We start from the raw sequence: 20671 nt of genomic DNA on the forward strand, positions 1-20671 counted from the left end.
AAGTCTGTTATATTTCCTCAGTTAGTGGCAAACAACTTAAAAATCAGGTTCTTTAATCAATTTTACTTACTTAGGAATGCCACTCAACCTTTCATATAACAACACTCTAATTCTCCTTGTATTCCTATATTTATACCACTGAGATGTAAAATAATATTTTCTGCTCTTTTATACCAATTCTCTGGTTTAATATTCATTGTTATTCTGAGATCTTTCCCTTTCTCCTTGGAAATAGTGATGTTTCTCTTTCTGTAATTGATGCTGTACATGCTGTTGAGCCAATAATTTTAAAATGTTTTGATCTAAATACTTTTGTGTGTAAATTGAACCTAGGGATCACATATTTTTATATTTATGGCCTCTTTTTTCCTCTCAGTAGATTATTTTTCAATCTCTAAAAATCTTAAGAGAAAGATTCTATATTAGTACATTAATAATGACCCTAATAGCAATTTTACTGATAGGAAACTACACACAACTTGTTTATTAAGGCTGCCTTCATGGAGTACAATGTAGAAACATATTTCATTTTTTCACTTCTTAACTGAGCTTGTACAATAGAAGAGCACAACCATTATATTCTAAAACAGGATCATTCTTTTAAACAGCATCATATTCTAAAATATCATTACTGAGCCATTAAATTTTTTTAAATGACTTATGATCAAGGAGAAAATTATTTCTCTATCTGCCACTAAATTCAAAAGTCAAAAATTTGGTCTTAATTATGTAAAAATATATATATGTATTTCATTTTTTTCTCACTTGAGCAATTCTTTTAACAGTTTAGATACTGCTTTTTTAAATTATCAAAAAGCATCGTGTCATAAACACAAATTAACAAACATAAGAAAAACACAATTTCTGAATTTTATTATTTCTGAAGCAGATAAATCCTGCCATCTAAAACTGGATTTTTAGCCGATAATTATGAGAAAAAACTTGAGGGAAAATAGAATAATAAATCAGGATTAACAGGAGTGAAAGTTTAACTGACTTTTGGGTTCATTTGTCTTTACTAAAATATGCTAGCCTATTTATGCCAAAATAAAATAAGAAAAATAAGGACACTGGATATGGATAAATCTTCGTTCAGTGACTTGTGTCTTGTGATTATAAACTCCAGTGACAGTTAAAAAATGAGGGGTTGTGTTAATAGAATAACCTGGACGTCTCCCTCCCTCTTGTGTTTTAATCTGAAGTATGAGATGTGGCATTATCGTGTTTATACAATCTCCTTAAAGTAGGACACAAGGAAAATAAAGTTCACATAATTACAAGATCTGATAAAGATTTATTTGATTGGGATTTTATTATAGCTTTTTGTGTAGTTTTGCAAGATTAAGCATAACAACCTTAAGTGAAATTAAGTTTAAAAGTATAAGTGAAAATTATCTCATTATCTTAGTTTATATTAGATTTCGTTCTGGTTTAAACTAGAAATTTTTATGACATCCCAGTAATGACCAGGCATTTATTAATAATAGAAGGTAATTAAAACTTTAGTAATACAAGTAAGTAGTTCACTAACACCCTTACCAGTTTTCTCCCTCTCTCTCCTTCCTTCCCTCTCTTCCTCTCTCTCTCAATGCATTTCATTATTTTTCAGAATGAATTGAAGAATGATTGTGTTTCAGCTAAGAAAATTCCAACCAATAGATGACTAGTCTGATTGTCTTTGAGTATGAAATCTACTTGTAGGCCCCGAAGTCTGGATTCCTTTTCTCACATTCTTACATTACTCCAGGCACCACACCCTGGTCAAGGCACTTAGCATCATCTCCGATCCTCAGTTCTGTATCTTTAATATTCAATGACAATGTGGACTGTGCCTCAGGGACAGGGTGTTTTGTTTTATAATATTACTGCTATAATGGCAAGTACTGCTATTACTAAAATTATACTTTCATAGTTTTTATTTATTGACATTTGCTATATGGTAGGCACTATACTGAGAGATTTACATGAATTAACTCAATCATTCCAATCACCTAATGAAATAAATAACATTTCAACTTTATAGATGCGGAAATGTAGGCACAGAGAGACAGGGTAGCTTGCCCAAGTTACGTTAATAATTAACCAGTCATCTTAACCACTAGAATTCATAGAAGATGCAGATAACTACTGTGATTCCTTAAATAACTGTGGAGATCTATCACTATTAGGGTGCAGGTGTTAAGAAAAATCATTAACATTGATTTTTCTTATTTTAATCACTTAAACACATATAAATAATTGTACTAGTTAATAGAACATGTAAATTCAAGCAGTTATTACTTACTGAACACAAAAGTTAAGCCTTCAGTAGTAGAACCTATGAGAACATTATTCCAGATAACATCAAGCTGTTTTTTAAATGTTCCCGCCCCTCTTTCCCCCCAAAAATAAAACCAGACAAATGCAGTTTCGTTGTTATATTGGTTTACTCAGTTTTAATCTTTCTTCCTGCAGTGAACAAACAGTTATCATAAATTACAAATCTAAACCTTTATGAAAGAGGAATTAATTTTATTAATGTTCCAATATAAAGCTGCCATGGAGAGGGTGCCATGGCTAAAACTGTACAGCATTTGTCAGCCATGATTTATAGTGTCTTTAAAATAGCTGGCATTATCTGAATTGGCCATCTAGTCTTGGTTGAAAAAAAGTGTGGAATGGCTAACAAAAAGGAATCAGGTGAGCTGAGCCTGCTGAATGAACAACAATAATAAAACTTATCAATTCATGAGCCCTTTCATCAGAGGAGTGCAATGTTCTTTACAATCACAAATTTATAAGCCTCATAAATTGTCTGTAGCAACTGTTGCTATCTGTTTAATTAAAATGCCAAGTTGATGATTATGTAACTTTGTAAGGCAAGTGAAGGAGGACATGACAAACGGCCCTGTTTCTAAGGTGAAGTTGAGCTCTTTAGTCGCATAAAGATGTGTTGAGCACACATCATACACAGGCCATGGAGCTCCTTTAAGACATGTAGGATTGTCAGAACAGTATAGAATACAACCCAGTTTCTAAATGTTCCATTTATATTCATTGCTTCAGCATGACAGCTTTGTATTTAGGAAAGAAGGAAGGAAAGCATGTTGAACTTTATTTTGCAGTTAGCAAAGCGTTTCAGTTGGCAAAGGGCACTACTCTTTCCAATCTCTCAGCCTCCTTCTCTCCTCCAAAAAAAATACTGAGCCAGAGTCTCAAAGTCAGTGAAGTCAGGTACTTCTGAAGCATGGGCTAGAAGAGAATTACAGGGAACACTATAGCATTACATTTGGATGAAAAGAAAGATAAATTCAGCCTCTTTGATTTCTTAGACCATTTTTTTCTTTTAAAAAACCCAGAGTTTCTGTCCTCTCTATGCTTGTATTTTGTTTGTAAAATGGGTAATGATTGTACTTTACATGCCAGACATGATAAGGAGATAACTGAAAGTACTCTGAATGAGGTTATCACAAAATCAGGAAGAAATGTGATATGCCAAGTGGTTAATTTCTAGACTGGCAAATTTGCTAGATGTTTTAATTTGAAGATTATTACTACCTACTGATGGCTTTAAATTAAGTTTCTGGAACTAAACACGTAAATTGAGTAAATATTTATCAATAAACTATTCTGAAAAGCTAGGTGTTTTAGAGATATTCTAAAAATATTTGTTAACCCAAAGTCTGGAATTTTAATCTAAATGATTTAGATTGTAGATTCTAAAGGCATACAACAATAAATTTCTATTTTGAAAAATTCACAATTGCAATTGCTTTTTCTGTTCCTCAGTCTGAATGAGTCAGATTTTATGTGACTCAATTTTTATTCTTATAAATTTTGCAAGTCCCTATTTTAGCCCCCCACACATTCTTATAAACATTTGTAGGCCCCCAAATTAAGGTACAACAAAAGTAAAAGAACAAACACCTATAATACTTCTCTAGAGGGAAAACTTGTAAACTTCAATGGCGACATGTGGGTTCACTGACATTTATAGAAGCGAAAGATGTACTCAAAGAACCAGTGAAGATAGACTGAGCTATCTCTATGTTCCCTCCATGAAATTATATTTAGAAATTTTTAGAGTTTTATTGTAACAACATTTATAGCTGTTGCTTAGGTGGTTTTCAATGCTTGAGGAATATCTACTACTCCCTATGTTGTTACAGCTTTGAAAATTTAACCACATACAATATGAGCTAGAAGAATATAGATACGAAAAGACAATATGTGACTGAGGTAGATCTTGCTAGCAGAAATAAAACTAAAATGCCAAAGGAAATTGACCGTGTTTTAGGAAGGTGGGATGAATAAGATTCTTGTTTCATGATGTGCAGAAATGTGGTTGAAGAAATACTGGCATCAAAGAAACTTTTTTCTCCTTCCCTCTCTCTCTCACTCTCTCCTTTTTTTCCCTTCCTTCCTTTCATCTTTTCTTTTGCCTTTCACAAATTGAAGATTAAAGTTTAAGTTGTATCCTGAGTGTAGGCTGGGTGTGGTGACTCATGTCTGTAATCCCAGCACTTTGGGAGGCTCAGGTGGATGGATTGCCTGAACTCACGAGGTTGAGAATGGCCTGACAACTTGGTGAAATGCTGTATCTACTAAAAATACAAAAATGAGCCAGGTGTGGTCCCACAGGCCTGTAGTCCCAGTTACTCGGAAGGCTGAGGCACAAGAATAGCTTGAACCTGGGAGACAAAGGTTGCAATGAGCTGAGATTGTGCCACTGCACTCCAACCTGGGTAATAGACTGAAACTGTGTATCCAAAAATAAAAAATAAAATAAATTGCATCCTGGGTATCACTTTTTAGGCTGTCTCTACAATCATTTTATAAAGATGTCCTAGTTGAGAAACAACAATATCGATAGTAAAGATTATTTTATACCGAACAAATAAACTTTCTTTTGTTATAGTGTACTAAAGGAGTTTTAGCAAACAGAAAAAACGAAGTTTACAATTCTGCACAGAACGACTATCCATTTTAAACTATTGTTTTGTGTGCTAATTTCTCCAAATTAATACACATTTAACTTTTAACATTAAAATCAAGTACCTTGACACTGTTTGAGATATGCAGAGTTGAGTAAACAAACAGAACTTCTGTGACACGTTTGCTATTCCAATCCCTCACATAAACACAATTCATTTCTCCATTATAGGCGGTAAATGGAAGCTATAAAGTTTCATACACTTTTATGAAACCACGATATACTTAATCTTGAAAATTGAAGATGCAAATATCATTTTTAAAATGGGAGAGCCAGGTTTTATACTAATGTAAAAACAAACAATTCAAGAAAACTGCAAACCCTCTAATTATATATTGTTTAATTTTCAGCATGTTTGAGAAACACTTATGAAACAGCTGTGAAATTTAGGAGTGAGAAAACAAATATTGGGTTTTGGCCTGTACTTAATCTAATTTATGACTTTAATGAGCTGGCATAAGTCCTGTTTTTATTATAGTAATTTCATGTAAATGGAAACACTAATAAATATTACCTTTCAGCTATCTTGCCCATTTTTCTCATGAAAATCACAAATGCTTTCTTGAAGCGTCCCATGTCTCTTAGACATACCGTTACTAAAAGAGTAAGCCCACCTGTCTCCATCACAACAATAAGCACAGAAACTGCATTGCATTTGTAACCAGTGACATGGTATTAGGGGAGAGAGTGGCAGTTGAGTTTGCTTCTCTCTGAAGATAACCATAATCAGTAACACAGGCTGCATGACTTCCGTCTCTAAAGGAAATTTAATCTGGTAACACTATCTACATTCGTTTGGCTTTTTTTCCCTCTCTCCTCTAATGACGATGATTACTTTTAATTTAATTTTCCTACCTTTCAGACATGTCTTGCAGTTGCAAAAATTCCTCTTGCCTTCATAAAGCTATTTTTCTGAAGACATTTTTCATCATGTTCCCTGGATGGGATACCAGAGCTGTCCACCAAGAATGTGCAGCCTCTTCTGGAGGTCTTCCATGGATTCACCGTGACCAAGGAAACAAGCTGTTACCTAGCAACATGGCCCTTCAGGAGGTATTGTTTCCAATCTCTTAGAGCTCATCAAAGGAATTCCTGTGCTCCTAGAGCAGCTTTAGCAGGGATAATTGTTTCTAGGGAGTTGTCTCCACTGCGGTCTAACTGAATCTTGGCTACAGAAACATAAATGACAGCAGAGGGAATAAATGTCCATAGTAGTCCTGAAAGGTTTGCTGTCGTCGGTTCCATTATTTTTTGAATTGTTTGCACTGGCTTGGGTTTCTTGAAGTCACACTTGTGACTTCAAGTCACAAGTATTTGGTTTCTTGCATCTCTTCTGTAGAAAAAGGAATAAAATGGAAGATACCTTATTCTTGCTGGAAATTTGCTCAGATAAAACTCCTGTGACCTGAAGACACAGAATTCTGCCTTATTCATAACAAGAAATAAATAATAGATATTTATTTCAAAGCAAGTTTTCAATAACTTTTTACAAAAAGGAGTATACGCATACTCGCTTATTGGCCCACCTATTTTGCTCTGAATGTCTGCTGTGTACATAGGTAGCATCGTTAATTTTTAACTTCCTGAGCTGATAAAATGAATCTCTAAACTTGAAAGTTTTATGTCTCCTTTCCAAAAAATACAAAATATTCGCTGTGTTTTGTGTACTAAGAAGTCGCAGTTTGTCAAAATCACAGTAAACTCTCCCATAGTCTTTACTGCTTCAGAGCAAAAGATACTCAGGAAACCATTTTATTCAAAATCTAGGTTCAAAGCAAGATAATTTGCATGTCTTGGAAAAAGCATCGTGTTTCTTTTTTTTCTGATGGATTATAGTAATCCATCTGTAGACTAAAAATGTTTCAATAACCTTATTAATGTGTTTCATATCAAAATTTGAAAATATATTCTCTGCTTTGTTACTGTCAGGACTTCAATTTTACACACAAAATGCTTCAGGCTGAAACAGCGTAAAAATCTTCTATGTTTAGCAAATATGTTAAATTATATTTTTTAAGATTCATAAGCTGATTTGTTTCTATCCAACTTAGTATAACTTTTTTTTTAATGGAATTCCACTCTTTTTGCCCAGGCTGGAATACAGTGGCACAATCTCAGCTCACTGCAACCTCCACCTCCCGGGATCAAGCAATTCTCCTGCCTCAGCTTCCCAAGTAGGTGAGATTACCAGTCCCCACCACTAGGCCTGGCTTTTTATTTTTTATTTTTGTATTTTAGTAGAGATGGGGTTTAACCATGTTGGCCACTGATCTTGAACTCCTGACCTCAGGTGATCCACTTGCCTCGGCCTCCCAAAGTCCTGGGATTACAGGCATGAGCCACCACGCTCAGCCCAAGTTAGTACAGTGTTTAAAAATTTTCAAATGCCTAAAATATTACATCTAAACTTTCTGGATACTTTTCCCATGATAGGGGCAGAGATGACAAATATGAGACATTTTCTTTTCTTTTTCTTTCTGTGAGTGTGTATGTGTGAATGTGTGTGTGTGTGCATGTGGATATGTGTGTGTATGTGTGTGTATGTGTGTGCATGTGAGTGTGTGTGTTTGTGTATGTGTGAGTGTATGTGTGTGAGCGTGTGTTTGTGTGTGAGTGTATGTGTGTATATGTGTGTGAGTGTATGTGTGAGTGTATGTTGTGTATGTGTGTGTTAGTGTTTGTGTGTATGTGTGTGTGTCCGTGTGTGTGTTAGTGTATGTTGTGTATGTGTGAGTGTGTTAGTGTATGTGTGTATGTGTATGTGTGTGAGTGTGTGTATGTGTGAGTGTATGTGTGTGTGTGTGAGTGTATGTGTATGTGTGTGTATGTGTGTATATGTGTGAGTGTGTGTGTGTGTGTGTACACACACACCTGTAAGCCACAGAGCAAATGTCAGACATTTTCTTTACTCTCATCTTTTTTAAGCATCTTGGGAACTTCCCCCAGTCCAAAAATTCTAGACCAGGATTATCCAAAAATGAATAAATCACAATTAAACTTACCCTTTAGCTTTATAATCCACAACAATTTGTCCATACTCCTAACTACTTCAGGCAAAAGCTATGTAAAACTCCAGCAACTTAACTCTGACTTCACTTAGAATTATCTTGGGTGCTTTAACCAGTGGCCCAGCCCTTCAACTAAACAAATATCTGAAAGTGGGTGAGGCCAAGTCATTTATAATATTTAAAGTGTTCCTATTATACACTCTCAACTCCTCACTTATCCGTACCTACTTCTGTGTAGCAAAAATGTGGTTCAAGAAAAACACACCATCATGCTGACTGCTCTCACTCTAAAATGTAAAACCCCTCGCCTCAAGGCGTTTTCTGGCAGTAACACTAAATTGCCAGAACCATTTTCCAGGCTGCCTCCATCTCACCCAGTCTAGTAGATGGTTTTTACTGGCTCTTCCTTTTTTTCTGATTTCCCTTATTTCTGCCTCCATCCTACTCTCACCTAAACAATCAGGAAAGGATTTTCACAGGGTACTCTCATGCATTTATTCATCGACTCACATCTGCCTCTCCGCTTACTCTACTTTCCCATCTTTATCAAGTAGGCCTTGTCAGCGCTTCCATCTTCATCTGTGAACTGGAGTCTATCACTTTATCTCTACTCAAAGTCATGAATCCAGAAAGCTTCTTCCTACTCCATCACTAATATCCCTTCTTTACAGCATCATTCCCATGGCATATAAGTCTGCTGTAACTTTTCCCATTGAAAAAATAACCAAAAGATACCCTCTCTGTCCCACTTCTCCTTTCAGCTTCCATCCCGATGGATCGCTTTACCTATCTTACAGCATATGAGAAAACAATGAAAAGTGCTGTTTCTGCTTGCTGCCTCCAATTCTTCTTCCCACTCGAATGTCTTCAGTTCATTGCTCCACTGAAATTACAGTTGGCAAGGTCATTAATGCTTTTCAGGTTACTAAATTCAGTGGTCAATTCCTAGTCCTTATTTCCTTTACTTAAAAAGTACAGTTACTCTCTCCTTTCAGCACTTTCTTCATTTGGCTCCTGTGACTCTGTACTTCATCAGCTGTCTTTTCACTTCGTCGTCTCTTTTGCTGTTCTCTACTCATCCCCCACCTCTCCTAACCTCAGTATGCCCAGAGTTCAGCCTCTAAGCCCCTTTCTCTCTCAACTCAGTTCATTATGATCTTATCCAGTCTCAGGGCCTTAAAAACCATCTAGATGCTAATGACTCCAAAATTTATAACTCCATCCTAGGTTTTCTCTCTTGAATCTCAAACTCATATATTTACCTGCCTACTTGAAATTCCTCTTAGATGCATCTCAATCTTAATCTTCCAGAAATATACCTTTAAACCTCAGCTGCTTTCATATCTTCTGTCTATTCAAGCCAAAAATCTTGCAATGATCCTTAACTATTCTTTCTGTCAAATCCCATGTTCAATCCCTCATGATATCCTATGAGCTCTACCTTCAAAACATATTCAGAATTGTATGACCTTCCCTCCCTCCATGGCTAACCTGTGATGAGACCCCTACATTTGTTGGCATCATTACAACTGCTGCTTTACTGGTCTACTGCTTCAGGCCATTCCTCCCTACAGTCTACACTCCAGCAAAGCACTTGCAGTGATTCTGTTAAATGCAGGTCACTCTTCTGATCAAAATACTTCAATGATACCCCATCACGCAAAGAAAGAACAGTATCCCTACGATGGACTACAAAGCACCAATGTGTCTGACTTATAAGAAAATACATCTCTATCTCAAAACTGTAAGCTACTATTGAAACAACCACAAAACAATCAAGGTTTAAATTGACTACAGTTCTTGTACAATTTCAAAGTTGACTAACATCAGTTAAGAAAAGCTAAGCAGTTGGTACATGTTGTGAGACAATTAACTTAAAAAATACTTTTTTTTTGTTTCTCTTAGGTCTTAGGACCTGTTAAAATAAGGAATTTGGAACATGGGCTGTTTAAAAAAAAAAAAGCTACCATTTACAAATACCTCTTGTGGAGTATGTTCTTAATATTGTGAAATCAAATCAAAATGTAGAACCTGTGGGTAGCTTGAGACAATGGACATGGTCTACCGAGCAGTCCCCTAATATTATACTACCTTCAGAAATCATACAAAACGAGAAAGAAAGGAAAAGTACGTCTACTGAAAAACCATGCACTCACTAGTTCTTGAGAACAGAGACTAGTAAAACTTCAAAATAACCATGAATTTAAAAGTTTGGTCTGTCTCTCACGCACCAGCTTCAGCCTCATCCCACAGAAAGGCTAGGGCAAACCAAGGAAAACTGTGGGGAGGACAGGAAAGCAAGGGCCGAAAGTCGATCTAAAACCATCAGAAAGTACCATGAAAGTCTTCAGGCAAAGCAGAGCATGAGCTACAGGGAAGAGACTTCAAAGTATGCAAGATGTAAAAGGACGGGCTTGTTATAAAGGGGCCTTTTTTGAAACAGCTTTTGGGAGAGAATAAAGTAAAAAAAAAAAATTGTGAGACATACCCTTTGGCAACTGGGAGGCTTTTTTTTTTTTTTTTCGTTATTTTTCATTTTTTTGAGATGGGGTCTCACTTTGTCAGCCAGTCTGGCATGCAGTGGTGCAATCTCAGCTCACTGCCACCTTGACCTGGCAACTGGGAGGCTTTGATGGTTAATTTTAGGGGTCGACTTGACTGGATTAAGGAATATTTAGAGAGCGGGTAATTTCTTACGTCTGGGTGTGTCTGTAAGGGTCCAGAGAAGATGGGCATGTGAGCTGATAGACTAAGTCGGGAAGATCCACCCTGAATGTGATGGGCACCGTCCAATCAGCCGGAGTTCCAGATAGAACGCAAAGGCAAATTCTGTCTTGCTTTTTTTTTTGAGATGGAGTTTCGCTCTTGTTACCCAGGCTGGAGTGCAATGGCGCAATCTCGGCTCACCTCAACCTCCACCTCCTGGGTTCAGGCAATTCTCCTGCCTCAGCCTCCTGAGTAGCTGGGATTACAGGCATGCGCCACCATGCCCAGCTAATTTTTTTGTATTTTTAGTAGAGACGGGATTTCACCACGTTGACCAGGATGGTCTCGATCTGTTGACCTCGTGATCCACCTGCCTCGGCCTCCCAAAGTGCTGGGATTACAGGCTTGAGCCACCACGCCCGGCCTCTGTCTTGCTTTAAGTGGGTATACTGTTCTCCTACCCATGGACATCAGAACTCCAGGCTCTTCAGCCTTTGGAGTCCAGGACTTACTTAGCCAGTGGTTCCATGCATTCTCAGGTCTTTGGCCCAGGACTGAGAATTACACCATTGGCCTCCCCAATTCCGTGGCATTTAGACTTGGACTAAGCAAGGCTACCTGCATCCCATTTGTCACCAGATTGCCGGTAGCTAGTTGTGGGACTTCCTAGCTTCCATAATTTCTTAAGCCGATTATCCTAACACATCACCTTTTATGTATCTGTATCTACTCATGTATATGTACGTATCCCATTGATTCTGTATCTTGAGAACCCTGCCTAATTTAGAGGTGAAGAGGAAAAGAAGAGAAAGGAAAATCTTAAGGTCTTGTAAAGCAAATAGAATAAACTAAATTAGAGGACTCACCAAACTCCTGTTTTAGCCAGGATAATGGCTCCCCAAAGATGCCCACATATTAATACCTGGAAACTATGACTATGTTACCTTATACAACAAATGAGAAATGAGGAAGCCAATGGAATTAGAGCTGCTAATCAGCTTACTTTAAAATAGGAAAATTTTCCTGAATTATCCAGGTGGGCCCAGTGTAATCACAAGTGTCCTTAAATGTGTGAAAAAGAGAAAGAAGAGTCAGTGTCAGAGGAAGACTCAACTGGTCATTGCTGGCTTTAAGAGGGAAGGAGGCCATGAGCCAAGGAATGCAGGCAACCTCTAGAAGCTGGAAAAGGCAAGAAAATGCCTTTCATCAAGGCTCCCAGACCCCCTCAACACTTCAGACAGAGTTATGCTTTTATGAGCTTTGTAGGTGGGTTTCTGCATAAGAGTTAGATTGACAAAAGCCTGTTAGTCATTAGTAATTCCCATGGAAAAGGAAACTGAGGGAGGTGGGGGTGTGGGAAGGGAACATTCAGAACATAGTATCTAAAAAGGGCAGATTGATTTGTAGAACCATAGGGTGGAGAGAAGCAAGGGGCACTGGGGAAGTGAAGCATGCATAAAGAGGCTATGAGATGGCGCTCAATAATGGGTACCTACAAAGCAAGTTTACAGAGGTGGCCATAAATACCTCTACCAAAATCTTAAATGCATATGATAAATAATTTTCTAAACTTTCCAACATTTCTGTGATCGTTACCTGCTGTTTCTGTAATCTATTTGAAATAAAATAGTTTTATATAGCAGTGGCAAACCTAGTTTTATGCCAACCAGATTAATTAGACAACAGCTTGGGTTTGAAGGATGCCAGGTGCTCTGAAATGTTCAACTTCCTGTTTTCTCCCAATTCCAAGTCTCAGTCTGTTTTGAGACCCTGATAATAGTAAAACAATTCCTACTTATCATAACTGGGGAGATGGTAGTAAAGGTGCTATAGAAGAAACCAAATATTCTTGTCCTGGGACTAAGATGTTTACCATTAACTTAATATACATCTACTGAGTAACTGCAAGGTACCAGAGACATTGCGTTGGTCCTGAGAACAGAGTGGAGAACACACAGAAGCACCTGTATCTTCATGGCACTATGTAGAGATCAGGCATCTAATGCTAACTTTCATCAAATTCACAACTGATTGATTAAAGCTGTTATGTATATTATGATGTAGGCATAAAGGGTGTTTATTTAAGAGCTTATTGCAGGGAAAAGGGTCTAATCTAATTTAGAAGTTTAAGAAATGACTTCTCCAAACAAATGAATAGTTAATTTTTATTCCACTCTTTCTTCAAATTGGTCATTACCTACTACCAGGCAACTAACCGCCACAATAGGTTCCCTGCCTATATTGTTCAGCACTTGGTACCTCTCATGCCAAACACAGGGTCTGGTATATGATAAGCTTAAACGAAGTATTAGTTAAATAAGTGAGTAAAAGTACAAATACCTAAAGTCATTATGCTGACATGGAGAATGGAAACACTTCACAGCTGAGAACAATACACAGAATAACTACTGGGAAATGTTTATGTGCTTCCATGTGAGTTGCTTATGAAAAACATTTCAAGAGGTTTCTTTCAGTGGAAATTTATCTCACTTCCCCCCAAAATTGACCTGGCAGCTTTAGAAGTGTAGATTTTCCTGTAACAGTATGAAGAATAACTGGTTGGAAAACAAGACACAAACTGAGAAAAATTCCATGGTATATTCGTAACAGATGTATGGATCCTGCCTTATATTCCATTCTTTGGGGAGAAAATAACCAAGGAAAAAGCTTTCATTTTTCTTACTGGTAGATTAAATTGGAGACAAATTAAGGTTCTTCCCTTTCCCCCCAGGGTGTGAATAGTTATGTTCTTGGTCTAACAGAGTTTTGAGTACCCAAGGCTTGGCAGACAGTGGCCGTTCAGCGGTAGAGTGAAACCAGTGAAGCAGAATGCTCGGAGAGATTGACTTTTCTAATCAGGGGAGAATAAGCTCTTACCAAGGGTAAGCAGGCAGACTAAGGGCTTCAGTGACACTCATTAAAAAGCCAGCTAAGAGAACTCAAAACTCAAACTGGAAGAAATTGTTAGGTAATCATGAATTATTATTAAGTAAACATTGTTACTAGGTAATTGATACGAGGTTATAAAAACTGCTAGAAAGTATGAGATGGACCAAGCTTTTGTCATTTTACATTTATTAATATCCTTCCTTTATATGAAATTTTCTAACATAAATAATTATATATACATATATTTGCATGTGTATGCATATGTAACATAGAGTCAGATTTTACAAAATTTAACTCAACTTATTACAAATATACTGTAGAAGTAGTTTACAATTTGAGTATTTTATAAATAAGCAAAATTTTAGAAAACTGACATCAAATTTATGATTTCTTACTTTTCAAATAAGGTAACTAAAACTATAATAGAAATATATTTCATTATCCATTTCTAAAATGAAAAGATACATCAGGTAATCCAGATTAAAAAAACACTACCTTAAAGGCTAATCTTGTAAAGTAAATAATGTCTCACTATGAAACTCAACTGTGTTTTCCTTGTGTTCCTTGTTCTCGCTTGGTTTGCCAATGCTAACTTGTGGACCAGCCTTTGGGGCTTTGGGAGTCACAGCTCTGGAGTCCGTTCTAGAAAAGGAACAGGCCGTGGAGTATAGGAACATTCTATGTAGCAGATTTATCATCCTTGAAACCCGCAGAGGGAAAAGGGCACATCATCCTAGTGTAACTCAGTGTTGTGGTGTGATAACACCATGGGTACCTGAGGGATTTATGTGAGATAGGAAAAACAGTTTTCTTGCTTTCAGATAAATGATGGCATCAATTAACAACAGGTCTACTATAGAGACTTAAAATGTGTATACAGAATGGTTTTTGTTAAAAGGTGCAGGAGAATAAACCAAAGGATTTTTCGGGTTGCCCAAATCTGATGTTACAGCACTGCTGATTCTTGGAATATTAAAATTTTTCTTGTAGGATATCATTTTGTTTAGCCTAACACAGGCTAATTGATGAATTCTAAAGATATTGCAGTCTACAATGGAAGTAGCGGCTAGCCAAATGCCAACAAAACTCACTTTTTAAAATTTTTTATTTGCAAAAAATATGATATAATATGTGCTAAGGGTTCCACTTTGTTTTACCAAAGGCTGTTAAAATGACTGACGCTTCCCAGCCTTCTATACAGGCAGGGAGCTTAATAAATGTTCAACATGTAATGAAGCGGCTCTGTACTCTGGGCTGCTTTTATTGCACTCTAGTTTGAATCTCCAAATTCTGGTCAATAATACGGATGTTTGCCTGTATCACATCAACCTTCAAACAGCATCTTATTCCTAGAAATTTACCCTGTTTTTGTTACTTTCCTTTTTGAAGTCAGTTAACCTGCCCTTATAAGAAAAATCACTGCTAAGTGCTTATTGATAATCCCTAAGAATGAGACTCCATTTCTGACTTATTTGGATTGGACGTTCTTTAAACTACTTGCCTGCTTTGTTTTAATGTGTGCTATCTAGACTAATAGAAATCAATCTAAAGGCAAACAAGTAATTTCACTGAATCTAAAATCATTTTAATTACCTGAAACTACCATGTAGCCTGGCAGCTCTAAAAGAAGTGAATAAAAAAGATCATCATGATAAATACTAAACAAAAACCCAAAATTGTGTTTAAATAATTTGTTTTCTTCGATGAATCACAAGGTTCATTGTTCGTGCTGTTTTCCAATGGCAATATTTGACAACATAAATATGATGAATGAGGCCAAAATACCGAATGGTCATTGCTTAGTAAATTATAAGATTAATCAATTTTGTAAAGAGCTTTGATCTCAATCTAAATAAAACTATGTTCAGGTTGATTAAAAATTCTATCACCATTGATAGGCCTTTTAGCATTTCAGCTTCTACTGTGTGTGCTAGGCACTGTGCTAAGTGGCAGAAAAACAATAGTGAACAGGTCAGATTTATTCAAGGAAGAAGTATTCTGAAGGTGAAAGAAACAGTAGGAAATTATTAATTAGCATGGAAAGTATTACAATAAAAGCAATTAGAATAGCAAGGAATCCCTTAGAAGGGACACTTGATCATCTGTGGTGGAAGAGAATCAGAGAAGTCTTTACAGAAGAACTGTCATCCGGTCTGACATCTGGAGGTTAAGCAGGAGTCAGACAGGCAAAGAAAGGGGAACAGGAGAAAGGACAATACAGGCAAAAGGCAAAGGCTGGAGGGGAAAGAGAGCATTGCGATTTGAGTATCTTTAGTAGTTTAGGGTGCCTAGCACTTAGAATAAAAAATAACAGAGATGAGGCTGAAGACACAAGGAGAAATCTACGAAGATTTTACATGATTTTATAAGATTTTATGTACAGGGTGACCATATACATTATCAGGTGAACCAAGACCATTTTGAGAGTTAAGGGGGCGCTAGCAGACAAGATCCTGGAGCTAAAATCATAAACGTAATTGTCTCAGGCAAACCGAGATACGTATTCACCTGACTTTATGAATAAGTTTAACTTGATTTTTATATAAATGAGAACTACTAGGGAGTTTTAATAAGAATAATGAATGGTATGATCAAAGTTAGGTTTTAACAAGATCACCTGACTGCATTGTGAAAAATGGATTGAAGGGAGGAGAACAGGAGGCTGGAGCAACTTAGGAGAGTCTTGCAAAAGTCTAATAATTATACCAAGAAGATACAGCATAGGGGAATTTGAGAGACTCTTTAAAAGTTATTACTGGCATAACTGATTGGACATGGAGAATAAGGGGGAGGAAAAAAATCAAAGATGTCACTTCAGATTTCTGACATTGATGACTAAGGAAATGGTAATATCATGCACCACCATGGGGCGGGAAAACCATCGCTTTAGATTTTATTAATTTTCATGTTGGGTTTGAGGACCCTCAGGAACACCCACATAGAACTATCAGGCAAATATACTGTAGTATGTGTTTGGAACCCAGAAGGGAGAGCAAGAGAAGTTAGAGACAGATGTTTTAGAGGTTTCAAAAGATTTTTTGGAAATTGAAACCATGGGACTGAATCAGTTTGCTTGTAGAAAATGTGAACAGTAAGGAAAGAGGAGAGGTCAGGACCAAATTGTAAGAAATACTAACTTTCAGCAGATAAGGAGGAGAGGAAGAAAAAGAGCCATAAATAAGCCTCAGATACCAGAGGAGGAGTGTTATAGGAAAGCATCAAAAGCTGCAGGAAGCATTAATATGAGGTGACTGTCTCTAGTGATCTTGTAAGAGCAAATGTAATGATATTGATGCAGAAATCAGAATGCAATTTCCAAAACACGTTGTCTTGTCTCATTCTGTTTCCCCTCTCTGTAACTCTTTCCACACTTTAACTCTTCACCTCACTAGTCTTTTTGGTTCAAGATAATCAGACCACATTGCTGCCTTATTGTTTTGTGCTTATCTTCATTGTATCTCTATTGTAATTTCATTGAAATAATAGTTTATTCATTAGTTTTCCCAATAGGCTGTGGGCCTCAGAAGACAACAAATGTTCATTATTATATTCCCAAGTCTTAGCATAGAACTTACCGTAGATCTGAGCTATTTAATAAATATTTATTGAATTAACCCAAAAGGAGACAACTATTCCTGAAGGTCTATGATTCAATGTGAAGTGGTAGGCCAGAAAAACATTGCTATAACATAAATAAGTAAAAACAAATTTCTAAATAACTACATCCATTTAACTATATCTGCTAATTAACTCATCTATCTTTAGTTCTTGTATTTCCTTTCCAGCTCTTGGAGCTTAATTGTCATAAGAGGGCTATTTCATTAAATGTGTATATTCAGAATTATAAGTGAAAAACACTTGCAAATTCAAATTTACTCAGTTTATTTCCTGGGCATCTGTTAGTACAGAGTAAGTTTTATTAAGATGTAATATTGTTTTGTTGCACTTAAAGAGATCTTCTAAGTGCTTATTTTTCAAAAGTTGTAATAATTAGATCTTATCAATTTTCATGCATGATAGACAGAGTATGATGTCATATTTATCAAAAAAGACAATGAAATGTGACTTAGATATTTATGGGGCAGTTATCTGTCAACAAAGTACAATTCAAATCTCATTTTGACTTTTGTCTGTGACATTATTATGACTAAATAGAGAATTAAATATATTTTCTCTGTGTGGTCTTGTAGTAAATCAAAGGTAGAAGTAAAAGAGCAAGAAGAAAAAATCTTGCAATTAAGTCCTAATCCTACTAGTCTCCAATAAAAGCAATTTTTAACCACGTTAGAAGACTAACAAGATATATTTTTAAAAACTTAAATACAAGGATGTTAGCAAAATTAATCTAACTTTAAAATAATAATTTAGATGCCAGACACATGGAAGTAAATAATAAATAAATAACTGAGAAATGGAAATTCTTCCATCCAATCCTCATTCTTCCTCTCTCCTTTCACAATATGTATTGTATCAAGAAATGAAATAAAATAGTTGAGTTAGTTTTGGGCAATATTTCCACTCTTGTGGGAAGAATGAAGTACATATGCAAGTCTGAGCTACAAAATATTAATTGTGTAATTCACATAAGTTATATGTACCTTAAGGATATTTTGTTTCTCACTTTTTGCACAAGGGAGCCCCATATTCTCATCCTGTGCCCAGCCCCACAAACTATGACCTACAAGAAGAGTATGGTGTCCAGAAAGTGAAGAAACTGCTTTCCAGATGGGGGAAAAGGTCTGTCAACTGTGCCAAATGCCGGTAAGAGTTGAGTGATATAAGGACTCAAAATTGATCATTTTTTTTTGGTATGGAGACTAATGAAGCTAATTCTATTAGCTTAGACAGCAAAGTATATGTGCATCATAATTTAACTTGAGTAAAAAATAAGGGGGGAGGTATTATACATTCACTTTTACCTAAAGATATTGGTTTTATTTATTCTAACTACATCTGAAGTACAAATAACATTTGTTCAGTGAAAAAACAATCACCCTAGAACTGAAATAATTTAAGAACTATAATTAAATTATACATTGTTTATGTCTTCTTTTGTGGCAGGTAAACATACTATTTTATTTTTCTTTCTCATTTTCTTCTTTTCTTTCTGTTTTGATTTTTCTCCTTTAAAGATGCCTGCACTAAAAGGATTGAATTATTAGCTCAAATCTGGTGCTAAAAATAATAGTTTGTCAAAGAAAAATCTGTATTTTCCTACTTTGTCTGCAACATGAAATATATACACATATAGGGAGAGAGAGATGAGGTACAATGATTTGCCCACCTCCGTGTTACCATACACACAAAAATAAAATTTTCTAGTTTAATCATATAATAGCTCATGTCAGCCACTAGATGGCAGATGTTACCATAGTCAAGAAATCCTCAACAGAAAACTGATTATAAGATCATTTAGAATAAGTTGCAGAGAAAAAAGTATTCTATTTATTCATCCTCTCCATCCTTCCTGGTCTTGAAGAATTCATTTTGGAGCCTGATTTCTGTGACAGTTTTCTTTGTTTAGAGATAGAAGGATTAAAACTTTCCCCTATAGATAAGATGGATAATTCTGAAAGTAATTCTGGAGTCTTACCAACTCCATAAAATATAAAGTAGAATCACAAAACTGGATAACAAATTGCATTCAAATGACTGTGAAGATGAATGGCAAAGTTGCACTGTAATGTTTTCAACCAAGACCAAATGGATCTCACATCTTACAAATAATGCATCTCATATCCTACAAGGAAGGAAATGACATACAGAACAAAGAGCAAAACTAATGTATTCACTTCTATGTTGTACTAGTTATGTTACATTTTTAAAATGTTGACATATTGTTTGTTCATTTGATCACAATGTTGGTTACTTATTCCTCATATGGCAACAAGTAAGCAACATCAGCTTGTAAAGTAGAAATCTTTTTACGTTTATAAATACCCTAAAGAACAAGAAACGTACTGATCTTCTACATTTTTTTAGAGACAGGGTCTCACTCTGTCACTCAGGCTGCAGTGCAGTGGCATAATCACAACTCACTGCAGCCTCTAACTCTTGAGTTCAAACAGTCTTCCCTCCTCAGCCTCTCAAGTAGCTGGGATTACAAGCATGATCTTTCTGAATAATAATTAAGAACATTCTTGCTGTTTGACAATTTTGTGAAAAGTTTATTAAAGTAGCTGTGGATATCTTGCAGTGTTTCATACCTGATAACTTTTTGTGTGGGAAGGTTGATAAAAATTAATTAAAATAATGGGAATGGATTGGCATGGAGAAATTTTGGAACTTAAAGAATCAGGGTCAGAAAATAAACCAGATTTCCTCCCTGAACTCTCCATCACTCCTGAGACACATGCCGAGACATGCTGTCTCCTCGGTTTTCCTTTTATCTTTCTACCTGCTCCTTCTCAGTCTGTTCCTCAGGGTCCTCTTCTGCCTGTTTCTTAAATTCTTTTCTTCTCAGCTTTTTTGCTTCGCACACTTCACTATTTCTGTATGCAGTCTTGAAGGATAATTTGATTCTTTCATGTACAGTGAATACAGTGGTCTCTCTTCAAATCCTAGGAGTTTATATGGCTATAGTTGGGCACTGGCATTAGACTGGCTGGGTTTGAATGCCAGTTCCACCATTTAATCGTTAGGTGACCTTGATAAATTACTTAACTCCATTGTCTTAGTTTACTATCCTGTAATTTGAGAATGTTAATAGTCCTGCTACCTTGTTGTTAGGTTAGAATAAAGCAATTTTCATAGTGTATTTACCACAGTATCTGGCAAAAAGTAAATACCTAATACATTATTACACGTAGGGCTCTTTCTTAGAAAATAGAGCCAGGCCTACCGGACGTCTCTACTCAGATGTCTTATAAAAACCAGAAGATAATATATTGAAATCTTTTAAATCAATACCTTATATACCTATCCCCAAATCAGTTCTCTTTCCTAAATTCCCTGCTCAAGTTAGGGACAATAGTATGTAATTTTGTCTCTCTCACCTCTCACGTTTATTTAGTCCCTACATGCTGTTGACTCTACCTGGCAAATATCAACTAGGTTTATTTTCTTCAGTAATTCCTGTTCCTTAAGATTGTTTAAA

General features: G+C 36.1%; 1 protein-coding gene and 1 long non-coding RNA gene across 9 annotated transcripts in view; one reads left to right on the plus strand and one right to left on the minus strand.

The window, feature by feature from the left end:
* The window catches only part of LOC103788723 (uncharacterized), a 29665-nt gene extending 23690 nt beyond the window's left edge, over positions 1-5975 (minus strand). For all 8 annotated transcript variants that reach the window (XR_614712.6, XR_013528443.1, XR_013528442.1 and 5 more), the window contains exon 1: positions 5828-5975. Coding sequence is in view for 4 of the 8 variants with exons in the window: in XM_035277982.3 (XP_035133873.1) it covers positions 5828-5838 (11 nt within the window). In the remaining 4 variants the exon portion in view is untranslated. The remainder of the gene's footprint in view (positions 1-5827) is intronic.
* The window catches only part of LOC118148842 (uncharacterized), a 39792-nt gene continuing 25012 nt past the window's right edge, over positions 5892-20671 (plus strand). Inside the window, exons 1-3 of the long non-coding RNA XR_004735858.3 lie at positions 5892-6025; positions 7065-7146; positions 18209-18336. This is a non-coding gene — a long non-coding RNA (uncharacterized LOC118148842). The remainder of the gene's footprint in view (positions 6026-7064; positions 7147-18208; positions 18337-20671) is intronic.

The sequence above is a fragment of the Callithrix jacchus genome, chromosome 17 (assembly GCF_049354715.1).
Source record: "Callithrix jacchus isolate 240 chromosome 17, calJac240_pri, whole genome shotgun sequence".
Taxonomy (NCBI): Eukaryota; Metazoa; Chordata; class Mammalia; order Primates; family Cebidae; genus Callithrix; species Callithrix jacchus.